The sequence below is a fragment of the Palaemon carinicauda genome, chromosome 19, assembly GCF_036898095.1.
Source record: "Palaemon carinicauda isolate YSFRI2023 chromosome 19, ASM3689809v2, whole genome shotgun sequence".
In the NCBI taxonomy this organism is placed as follows: Eukaryota; Metazoa; Arthropoda; class Malacostraca; order Decapoda; family Palaemonidae; genus Palaemon; species Palaemon carinicauda.
In genome coordinates this window covers 27,201,991-27,214,168 of record NC_090743.1, presented here as the reverse complement: position 1 = coordinate 27,214,168, position 12,178 = coordinate 27,201,991, and the positions used below count along the sequence as shown (strand labels likewise).

The following is a 12,178-nucleotide window of genomic DNA, read 5'->3' as shown; positions in this document are numbered from 1 at the left end:
GCTTACCTAAGGAAGTTTGAAAGGCTAGATTTGTTTGATAAGAGATGCATTGTCAAATAACTGGCCTCTCTAGGCTGCATAAAATTCCATACAAGATGAATAATTTATCCATTTTTTTTAGCAAAAAGATAATTAATAGATTCTCAGCATTGCTAAAGATATGATAAAAGAACTAGTCAGACTTTCTAGTTACGTATTATAATACTTTCAGAATAAATAGTCATTCTTACACTTATTAGGGTTAAGGAAAGAAGTTTTAACAGAGGTGCATTTATTCTATTGCTTCAAATATTCATCAAATAAAAACAGTTCTGAACCATAGTGTAATAAGTTTATACCTTACATTAAACAAACATTAACACAACGTTATCCCATATCTTGTGTCCCGTCCACTGCCCCATGAATCCCTTTCTTCTAAATATCTGTATATGTGTATATATATATTGTATATATAAAATTAAACTTCCGCCTTCTTTCTAAGTGAATAACTAGCCTTGATTACATGAGGTAATGCTGCTTAAGTTGATAAATAAACAAAAAAGAAACATATTTTCATACATTTCTATAATGTGCTAGAAAAATCATAAGCATTCATTGTACCAATAGGTTACATTTCCTGTTTTATAGAAAATCTTTTAATGTGAAGTAATTTGAAAACAATTTAGTGTCTAGCGTTACATACTAATACCATTTTTTATAATGAATAAAATGAGTCCAACTTGGCTGTGCATGCATTTTTTTGATAAACATTAGAGGAAATTGCACCTTGTGAAATGGAACCATTTTCACGTAATATTCACGAGTGTTCATTCCATACAAAGCAGAACTATTTCCTGTTTAATGAGTATGAATATCATACATACTTTCCCCAAAACTCTGCATAGATAAAATAATAATTCTCTTATGTTAGCTTTAATTCTAACTTCAAATTCTGTGTAAAATATTTTGATTGTTTGTATTACTACAAAGTGAGAGAGGGCAAGTCAAGATTTATAAATGGTGAGATGAGGGCATGACAGCAGGACACAAGAGATCGGCTCGCAATAACAACCATAGATGGGGCTAAAACTAAGAGCAAAATTCTCTTTCTTTTTTGCTGAGAGTTTCAAAGTGGCAATTCAGTATATAACAATATCAACAATTCCATCTAACAGAGCTATTAGACACAGCATTTCACCCAATCAATGATAAAAATAAATGCAATTAAAACACTTCTTCCCTGGAGGATGTCGAAATTTTGGTATTTTGTTAAGAATCTTAACCCCAACCAGGCCGCAAGTCCGCTATGCAGTGGCCTGAGGAGATGGCACACTAGCACACACGCACAGAGGCCAAACATTCTAACAACATTGTGACTAACTAAATAAACATGCCAGTGGCCTTTTCTCTTCTTGGCAGCATTACCTTGTGATACATTAGCCAATCAGGATCTAGTCCAGCTAGAGTGATAACTTAGCATCACAAATAATGTAGTCAGAACCTCCAGCCCTATGCCACTGGATGGTAGCATGAATTCAGAGGAAGCAACCCTACGGTATAATATGCAAATCTTTGCCTATAAATCAGCCCTATTATCCCATAATTTCTTACTTTAAATCATATTTAGATTTTAGAGATGTAAGTGTTGACTCAGAGTCAGTATATGAGTACTGTTTTGGTTGGCTCGACAGAAGGATTCATAAAAAATACATCCGCTTATGTTATGAAAAGAACTTGAAGATTTGTACACTACACCAGAGAAAAAGTTCCTCTATTTATAACATTTATCACATGTACAGTAGCTTAGAAAAATCAGAAATCCATGTTGCGTTTAGATTTTCTGCATCATGGCAACAGCCATTTTGCATAACAAGCAGTTCTTAAAACTTCTACAACTTTTTATTTGCCTTATTGCTTCTGCAACAAAACAAGACTTAGTAAGGCGGGTTTGCAGAGCAGAGCCCAGATAAGACAAAAAAAGTTTAGCACAGGTTAATCAAGTGAACAAATCTCATCAGTAAAGATGGGAGACTAGGATATTTCGAACAACTACAAAGAATTACCATAGAAGTACAGTATGTTAAGAAATTAAATCATCAATTCCCTTCAAGATTTATACAAGATTCTTTTAAATTACTGCATTATACCACTAGAAAGTACTGATTTAACCAAAAATTTTCTATTCCCACAAAATTTTACTTTGATTAAATTCAAATGATGCTCTGCACCCAAATGCTACTCTACATATCAACAGCAAACATCAGAGATTTCTTGGAGTTGTTAGAAATATGCTGGACTCACCCTAGATTGGTGCCAAGGTAAAGGACAACAGTCAGATTACGACTCTGATTCAGAACATAGATTATTAAAAAAGTAAAAGGTATAAAATCATGAGAGCAGTGACTGATGAACTATAAATAACCTCATTGAAATGTGATTGCCTCAATATAGTGTGTGTATATTGTATACAGCAAGACGTCTTGCTTTACCAATTCCCAGAGTTTCCTCTGAACATCATTGTTTAGCACTCCACAGGCAATGAGAAAAATTGTATAGAATCTGACATTTGATTTACAAAAGTTTTTTGAGGTTGAGAAATTTTAAATTCTGAAAGGGTCCAGAAAGATCTATCCTTTCTATTTCTACAGTACATTTCTTGAATTCACTTAAGAAAATTCATGCTACATCAGTTTATGATCTTGATTTACCATAAAAATTATGTTGAATAATAAATTTCTGGGTGTGAATCAATTTTAGTACCGTAACATATGAGGGTGTTCATCACCAAATTCCTATAACAATTAGGCTTGACAATAAGTAGATGTACAGTTCTTATGAATATTTTCTCTTCCGGAGGCTACACTAGATTTTGGCATGTCTTGATTACCTTTGTGTAATATTTACATTTTGATATACACACACTTAAGATACACACAAGAAGTACATTCAGATTTTATGGAAATCATTGTTAATGACACAAATATAAATTTATCAGAATCATCATAAATTAAATTTGTGGCAAATATTCCCTACAAGTAGTGTCTAAGTTATTTTTGTGATCTTTCATTTAACAACTTTTATATTATTTTATTCATATTTACTGTACAAATTACAATAGGTTTGCTAATGTACAATTAAAATGTTGGAGATTGTTCTGGGGATATGCATACTTTGGCCAACTGTTATAAATCTAAATTTACATATATAAAATATAAATGTACTCCTTGTGTGTATTTACTTGTTAATCTCTGTTTTGGCTTTGAGTGCAACCCAGCAGAAAAGTGTACTGTAAAAAGTATAAGGTCACTATCAGAGTCATTATGATATGATGATATCCAATGGTGCATCACAATTTCAAATACTTCTTCCCTTTTTTACCTTTTGAAATTTGTGGTGACACTAAAAACTCCATTTCATTCAATTTAAATCCTCTTTAAGAAGCCTTTCTCCTTTTTTGTAAGAATTTAAAAGACCAAATGATTTCACACTGAAAAAGAGCAGAAGCATTATTTTGAAGAGGCCAGAGCAGAAGGCAGGGAAACACAAGTGGACACAAAATAGACTAAAAAATTTCTTCCTTAAATATGAAGAAGAAATACAAGGATAAATAGTATACTGTATAGTGATTTCATAAAACATTTTCAAAAGAAGCACGATTATCATGCAGTAAATGACACCTTGATCTATATTACATATCACATTTCATTATGTTACTAATGAGAAATAATTTTTCAGTAATTTGACTGCATGACCAATATACTTCTGCAGGGACAAAGTCAAGGAATTAAGAAAGACCTTAATCTTCTGATAAAATACTGGAATTGTCAATTTCATCAATATCAACAAGTGACTCCTTCTGGAGTCTGATACCTTTCTTTTTTCCTGATTCTGTCTCTGCATAGTTCAAAGAAAATGAAATGAGGCAGGTGGACAATTGGGAGCATAGTGTTGTCAGTCGGCTGCCCATACAATGCATGAAGTCGTTTATGTTTCTATATATACTGTATTTTTCACTTCACTTGTTTTGCCATATAATATCTGTTTATCTTAACAAAATATAAAAACAAAACATTTTAAACTTCTTAAAAATCTAAACTATGAACTCATTTTCAACAATCATTCGTCTCCATAACTTTTAGTCGACTGACACATCCCTGCACCCGCTAGTTGTCTGTGATATTATGAAAAGATTAAGCCATGATTGAAGAGATAAAAACTTATTAAGCTCTTGGCATTTGTAAGGCAATTACAACACAGTTGCAGCCAGAGAGCAGCAGCACTTAGTGAGTCCTTCCTGTTGGCTCATGCGCTAATCACTCCCATTGCAGCTTCTGGTGATGGATGATCAGCCCTCACCTTAGCTGAGCAACTGTCAATGTTCACAGATACTTCCGTGCAGCACAGCTTTATTAGGACTGGAGAAAATATGCATGAGTAGACATTAATGACACTCTGGTGAATATTAACACTCAAGCATAAATCAGTGAGTGTTATCACTGATATTAACGGCCATTATGGACCAAGTTCCTAAGGTTATTGTAAGTAGGAACAGGATTATTATACATCATTGCACACTGTGGATCAAAACAGGATAATGTTAACATCAGAAAAAGTGGAATGGCATACCATACAACTAGGATATGATCACAGGGGTCACTGTGGCTCAGCAGGATAAAGAGAAAACCTCGTTATCAGCTAAGGGGGCCACCAGTGGTCACAACCACTAGAAGAGACCATAGATAGCCATATACTGGTGGATCAAAGTGGACTTGCCTCCCCTTTGAGACCATGGATAAAAACACGCTTTTCAGGATATGTAATCAACAAAACAGTTATTGTAAAACATGCACTCGTTTACCACCAGTTTACATGGCCACCTGAGATCCTCAGCATTTTGTGTAGTGATGACTTGACGAAATTCTCTGAGTTAAAAAGCTTATGACATGATCAGCCATCATAAGAAGTGTTTTGAGGTCCTTGGGCCCTCACTCCTGCTTCTTCTGCTGTCTTCTAGTGGAGGTGGTTGTGCTAGTAGCCACAAATGACCACAATGGGCCCAGGACCCACAGGACCCAGCACCCTGGCACCTCACGGACATGGCGCCATTAATTTTGATTAGTGAAATACAACTTCTCACACATTTTGACAATTTCACACATTTTGACAATTTCTTCTTGTAAGACAAGAATTCTTTATTATTTACACTGACGCATTAACCAGAAAACTCTGTCAATGTATCATCACAACTAAGTAAAAAACTATAACACATTATTTTTCACACTCTTCTAAACAAATCGCATTTAAATACAATTCTGGGCCTAAGTCTTACTGAACAACTATCCCTGGCTATATAGTGCTTGTGAAAATGTGGTTGTAAAACCAGAATTTATAAAATCTGGTTAGAAAAATTATGAATGGTTAGATGAGGAAATAAAAAAAATTAAATGCTTATAAACAAAACATTATCTCATAATAACACAAGAAAGACGATAAATTAAATAGTTACTGAATTAAGACAACTTTATCTACCTAAATGCTTTCCACAAATTACAAAAAAAGTACATAAAAAAGATATGCTTAATAATTATCTTTCTATGTAGCATCCTCACTCTCAAACAGAACTGGACCATCCATACCACAGCACCAGTTGCCCAGTGCTTCTTCATTCGCTGCAAACATACAATTGCATTGCATTGACATAAACAAATTAGCACTACTTCAAACTGGTCTGTAGCAGGTGTCCAGAGGAGTTTGAAGGACCCTGAATACATGAGCACTTGCTGCAGGTGTGACTTGTACGGCTGCATTGGCCGATGTGTCTGTGAGCCGGGCATGTGCAGGCTGACTTACAACGGGCAACTAAACTCAGGGCTAACAATGGAGCTACACCCAACCACCTGGGACACTAGCGAGTGAGTCAAGGTAGCAACTTTGCATAGTTGGAACATTCTGTTACATTGTGAATTTCCCTATTTCAAAAGTCCACGATCCCACACAAAAGTAGAGAAGAACACACAAAGAATACTCATTCAACCATCAATATATACATAGATGTTAAAGATCATAAATTAAAAGATTTGTCAATTCACACTTCTTGAAAAATGAGCAACTACAGAACAGCATGAACACATATGAACTAAGACTGACAAAGCACACATGGGCCACCTGCTCATGTAGTGAGGTGCACAACACCTCTTCTTATGCTGGGACCATCTGGAACACAATAGACCAAAAACCCACTAAGGGAAATGAGGGCTGCTACAGGGAATGTAGGTCAATACTGTGGAGGGGGAAGGGGGAATGGGGGAGGAGACAAGGGTGGGAAACTGTAGTGGGGAGGACGGCTGAGGCACAGCACGTGGCAGCTGCCGAACGCTGATGCACAACTATGAGCAATTGGCGAACGACAGCAGCAGCTGATGAGCGGGTGGTGTGTTATGGTGTTGGTGTAGTGTCGGTGCAGCGCTGGACTCTTCAGATGTAGGAGTAGGGTCCATCAGTGAGGGCGCTACAGAGGAGGAGTCAGGAGTTGTCCTCCTTGGCCATGTCACCTCGGTTAGGCTTGTATTCAAGGCCGGGGTCAAACTGCATGAGGATGAACACCTGGTCAGTGGGCAGCAACGTGAAGTCATCCGGTGGGTTGGTTATCACATACCGCTTGGACGATGCATCACACGAACTTGATGTGTCTCGGAATCTGCAGTCCAAACCAACGCCAGATTGAGGAGTCATACGGAGTGTTCTGTAAATCAATTTCATATCTCACGAGCATAACGAAAATGATATATCAAAAAACGAGTTCCTCCCGATCTTTGCAAACAGTTTACAAGCTTGTTCATTAGCCATGCTACTGTACAAGAAGTGCAGAAACGTCTCATAAGCCGTGTGTTTATAAGCAGGTTTACATACTTTACAAAGCCTACTTACATAGTTTTGAATAAATTACAATAGGAATTTAACAAGCCAGGTGCAAGTACAATCTTGAAATACATTACAGTAACCTATTTTAGCAAACCAGACTTTGATGCAAAAGGCACTCTTTGTTTTGAGGTAGAATTCTGATTGTTATCAAATACAGTACCATAAAAAGGGTGAAAAGTGCAAAAATAATCAGATACAGTCAGTTCTCGAGTGAGTGAACTGTGAGACTTCATTGTATCAACAATTGTTCATCAAGAAATTTTTATACTAATTCATCATGAAGCTATGATCTTTTGATATGCAATAACATCTTTAGAGCTCAAGAAACTATAAAGAATGCTTAAAATGTCAAGAACATTGTCACGTCATATCCATAACTTTTTGATATGTTAGAAGCCCTAATTAATACCTTGGTAAATTACAAATTACAGCTATGAGGTTTATTATGTCACTGACGATTTGGTTTTCCTTTATCTTATGTTTACTTTGTTACTTTATATGAAGAAAGTACCTTGAATGATCTTTGCATAAATAATCATGCACATTACTTGGCATGCACTCACAACTTTTGCACACATACATTCGTAACCAGTCCTTTTAAAGGGATTATATAAAAGCTTTACCCAAAATATTTCTGAATACGTTTTACAGCTGAAAAGATACCAACAGCAGTACAATTTTATCATAAATTTTTTATTTTAACTGCATACAGTATATTTAGTCTCTAATGAATAAGATATTTTCTATCACCAATTATAGTTATTTACCACAAGCACTAAATCAATGCTGTATTTGGAATAGAATTCATTTGAAAAATTAGGTACAGTATTCTTCTTATTTTGGCAAAAACTTACGTAAAACAAGCAACACCAGGACAGATAGTTAAGAAATTCCTATGTAACTAATGCATTATCCACAAAGTTTCCACCAATTTAATTTTGAATCATGTTTGGTGTACTGAAAGAACTAAAAATAGTTCTGAATTCTACTACTAACCTAATTTATAATTAACTAATCTAATAAAAATTAGTTCCTTGGTGAAGTAAATTGGTGATTTCACATATCTACGATTAAATTTCATGATACTCATAATGATTATTATACTGTACTATAATGTTTTAAATTAAAATAAGACAGTACTGCATGACTAATATCAATTAATTCCAATATAAGTGACTTACTGGTAATTACAATATGCCAAAACCATGTTTACTCCCCTGTTAACCATTCATAACAGCAAAGTAAAAATAAAGAAGTGAATGATAATCAAGATGAAAAGAGCAATGATACATTTAAAATGACTGATATCTGTGTCACATAGTGTACCATTGAGTGAAGGAAACATTATTTCTAGAAGTTCCATTGCTTGATAACTTTGTATCAATAATAAAAATATGTGTTGATTCAGACTAAAGATAGGCTGTGGGGCTGACACAATTTGTTATTTGAGAAGGGTTCTCCATTTCCTGGATAAAATTGTTAGAATAATTATCCTTGGATTTATAATGTACAGGATTCACTTTACTTTGTTAAGGGAATGAAGTAGAATATTCAGTTTATGTATGGAAGAAGTTAAATTATCAAATTTACAGCCACACTTAAAAATAGTCTTGAATGACTTATATGCTCTAGAAACACAATAATAAACCATGGAATATAGCTATCCCTTTCACTAGAAAAAAGCAGGATATTAAGTATAATAATGACCATTCTTTTCTCTGAGAGAGAGAGAGAGAGAGAGAGAGAGAGAGAGAGAGAATTGATTTGTTTTAACTATCTATTTTATAAGTTCCAATACCTAATTTACCTTTAAACTTATAATTCTTAAAACTATGGAAACATTTCTATGTAAAACCCTCCAGTTTAGTATATATAGTGATTAACAGTTTCACTCGGAAAAAGTTTTAGATTTGCAAGAAAGATTGAAACCAGAAACTCTGAAGTACCCTTCTCACCCAACTCTGTTATTCAAAGTAAAGTTCTTGACTCACATTATGTAAACAATAAAAATCCTAACTTGTTAAGTACTGTACAGTATATCATTTTGGCATATAGTAATAACATTTAAGAAACTAATTACACTATTCAGATCACTTACTTTTTTCTTTTTTACATACGAAAATTAGCAAAATTCCAATTGGTCACAGCATCTGTTTTAGATTAAGGTTTCATATTATTGTATAACAACTTGTGGTTCTTTTAGATGCAGTTATTTAAATATACAAAAATAATGAGTGCAATTATCAAAATTTTAAGAATAATACAACTTCTTCAGCATGTCAATTTTATGAATACAAGAGTATGTCAGTATAAAAACCCTTCAATCACACCAAAGCTTGTTTTTTTTCACTTGATCATTCTTACACCAGAAACATAATCATACCAACATGATAAAAAAGCATAAATAAAATAGGACTGGTCTGGCTAGAATAACTTACCATTATAGTACATAGCATTGAAAGCTAATGCTGTAATATGCTAAGATTGTTTATGAAACAAATGAAGAAAAACATTACACAACTCAGGCGCTATCACGGATTTAATTCATAATCATTCAGTAAAGTTTCAAAGGCATACTTTATGTTCACCTGCTGCATATGATACAAAATTTTATTTCTCTAAAGATTTGCAAAGGGAGGGAGGGGGTATGAAAGTTGAAGCACTCACAACAAAGAGAAGAATAGAAGAGCATAAGTGCCAAAAATTACAAGAAACTGCATATTTTGAGCTGGAGGTAACATGAACAGTCACGAAGAAGTATCTTTTATCTCGTCAAACTGAGACGTAAACTGCGGGACATAAATGTGTGAACTGAGAGCACCATGACAGAACAAGACACTTCTTGTCAGTGTGACAGTTTCTTGTTTTCAGTCAATGGTGCATTCAACAAGCCTCTGACAGAGCAAGCAGAAAATCTCCTGATCTATTTAATTTACTCATGAGACCCTGTAAATTTCTTCTTTTTCAGTACAGTAACTTGATCAATAATGTACATTCAAAATAACATTTAAGGGATACCAAGTCCTTCGTTATTTTAAAAGCAACATCCTTTTATAATCTTTACTGATTAAGTAAAATCAGTGAAAACCACCCACTATCAAGAAGGGAATACCATTTGTATTGTAGGCCTTTCTGTGACAGTGACAACCATACTAGAAAAAGCCATTTGGGGAAAACTTGAGTAATTAACTACATCTAAAATAAGAAAATAATTCTTACCCTGAACATTTTTTTTACTGTACATCAATGAGTTCTCTGTTTGTTCTGAAAGAGCTTAGTGAATACGCCAAGCAATAATTTCCTCTCTCAAATAGAGATCAAAGATTTGGACTTTCTGAAGCACAGTAATATTAAGGGACAGAAACTAACAAGAATTTAAAGAGTATTAAATGTCATGATAAAGCAAGCATCTCTAACATATTGACCTGAATACAATGCAAATAATCAAATCTCTATATTAAAGCAAACATAACTCATTTAAAAGTACTGTATATATCAGAGAAGTGAAATTATAGGCAATAATCAGGTATCATCAATAAGAAGTGGACAATGAATTGGTGGAAGTCTTCTCATTTAAGAGGTTCTTCATGGGTAATGAATCACTGCTAAAAGGGGTTACTGAAAAGTAAGGAGAGGGGAGCAAGAAATGTTAAAACAGAAGTTATATTCATGATGAATTGTAGAAATTGATGTCAGTACGGTAACTGTGTTACTGTCATTCTCTCAGTATACTTCATGACCATTAAATAAGCAAAATTGTGAAAGGCCTCGTTTAAAAAAAATCTGTGCTGTGCTGCAGAAACACCTCTATATGTATCTGATGTGAACATATCTGATGTGAATGAAAGAATAGCAAAAAGTACAAATATGAAATTATGCATAAAAGTTAATTAACTGATAAATGATTGCTTAAAAATGGCCATCATGCCAGTGTGAAGTGCTGTTGTGTATCTCAATACTGAATGTCAATGGTACTATACAGTACTAAGAATACAACACCGGTGTTCGAGTTCTCACACTTGTTTATTGCTATCACACTATGTTTTAAATTATTCATACACAATACTATACTGTAAAGTGAGAAACTTAGTGAAGCTCAATTTTTAATCACTATATCAGTAATATCAAGACAATTAGTCATGGGTAAAATACATATCGCACACTAATCAATTGCTTTAAAATTATGTCTATCAAATACTTTTGAATTGGTTTATTTCCCATCAACGTGCCTGTCTAAATAAGATTACCACATATGGCTACCCTTCAAGGATAAGAGTACAATTAAACCTACTTTACTCTTTTTCTTTAAAATATTTAAATGACTGTGGGTGAATTATTTGTCTTGAGCAAATATTGTTCTGTTTCCTTTAAATCTGAACATCTTTTGTATAAAACTATCACAAATTGCATCTTTAGTAGTTCCTATGCATATACAAACCTTTCATCTGATAAAATGGGGACTGTCTTCGGCAGAACTGGATTGGCCTTTGAATTGCTAACAAGGTACTGTAGTTAATATCAGATGGTGAGCACGGTTGATAAGTCCTGCCCACCCGCCTGTCAAAGACTTGACTTTTGTTTTTGGTCGCAACGAGTACGGATGTACTGTTGTGTTCAATCCAAGGCTATTAAACTCTTTTTCTATACTTTTTAGTTAGAACAGTTGATATTGGCTTTGTGTTAATAATAGAACGAAGTACAATTTTGAGTGTACATTATGATTAAACTGGCAATAGATACAATTGCTATGTTAGGGACATAATTGTTCACAATCATTCCCATTTCACAAAGTGTAGATCATGGCCTCCCTTAAGTGGGCGTTTCAGTTGAGGAGCAAGAAATCTGTCTTCTACCGTGTTTTTCTTGACAACCCATGAATTGCTCGAGAGACTGTTTAGCCTTTTGCGTTCCTCATTCTGTTCACCGTTTGCAAAAACTTCTGGGTTTACATAATTTGCTTAGTCCCAGGGAATATGCTTCAGGAGCAGAGAGAACTCAGATCTAGATTGGGGAGTTTTTTCAGAAATCAGAGTGTGAGGTGATTGCTGCACTCCAAGATTTACTGGAAACTATTTCTTGTAGACTGCTAATGACAAGTCACCTAAGGAAGGCCAAGCCTTCCTTACATATTGCAGATAGGCTTTAATGACTTTTGGAGGGAGCAAGTAGCTACAGATACTTCGCTCCAGTATCCATGGTGACCCAGTGATTCAGCAATGATCCCAAAGCCAAAGGTTTCAGTGACCTACTGGTGATCCCTAGAATCCTCTCAAATCCC

General features: G+C 34.6%; 1 protein-coding gene across 46 annotated transcripts in view; it reads right to left on the bottom strand.

Annotated features, from left to right (window-relative positions):
- Positions 1 to 260: 260 nt before the first annotated feature.
- slo (calcium-activated potassium channel slo) overlaps positions 261 to 12,178 on the bottom strand; it is a 608,128-nt gene continuing 596,210 nt past the window's right edge. For 41 of the 46 annotated variants that reach the window (XM_068393381.1, XM_068393340.1, XM_068393345.1 and 38 more), the window contains one exon: positions 261 to 6,721. In XM_068393381.1, the coding sequence (XP_068249482.1) occupies positions 6,502 to 6,721 (220 nt within the window). In that variant the 3' untranslated portion in view covers positions 261 to 6,501. The remainder of the gene's footprint in view (positions 6,722 to 12,178) is intronic. The other 5 variants (XM_068393384.1, XM_068393350.1, XM_068393383.1 and 2 more) reach the window with 1 other exon arrangement.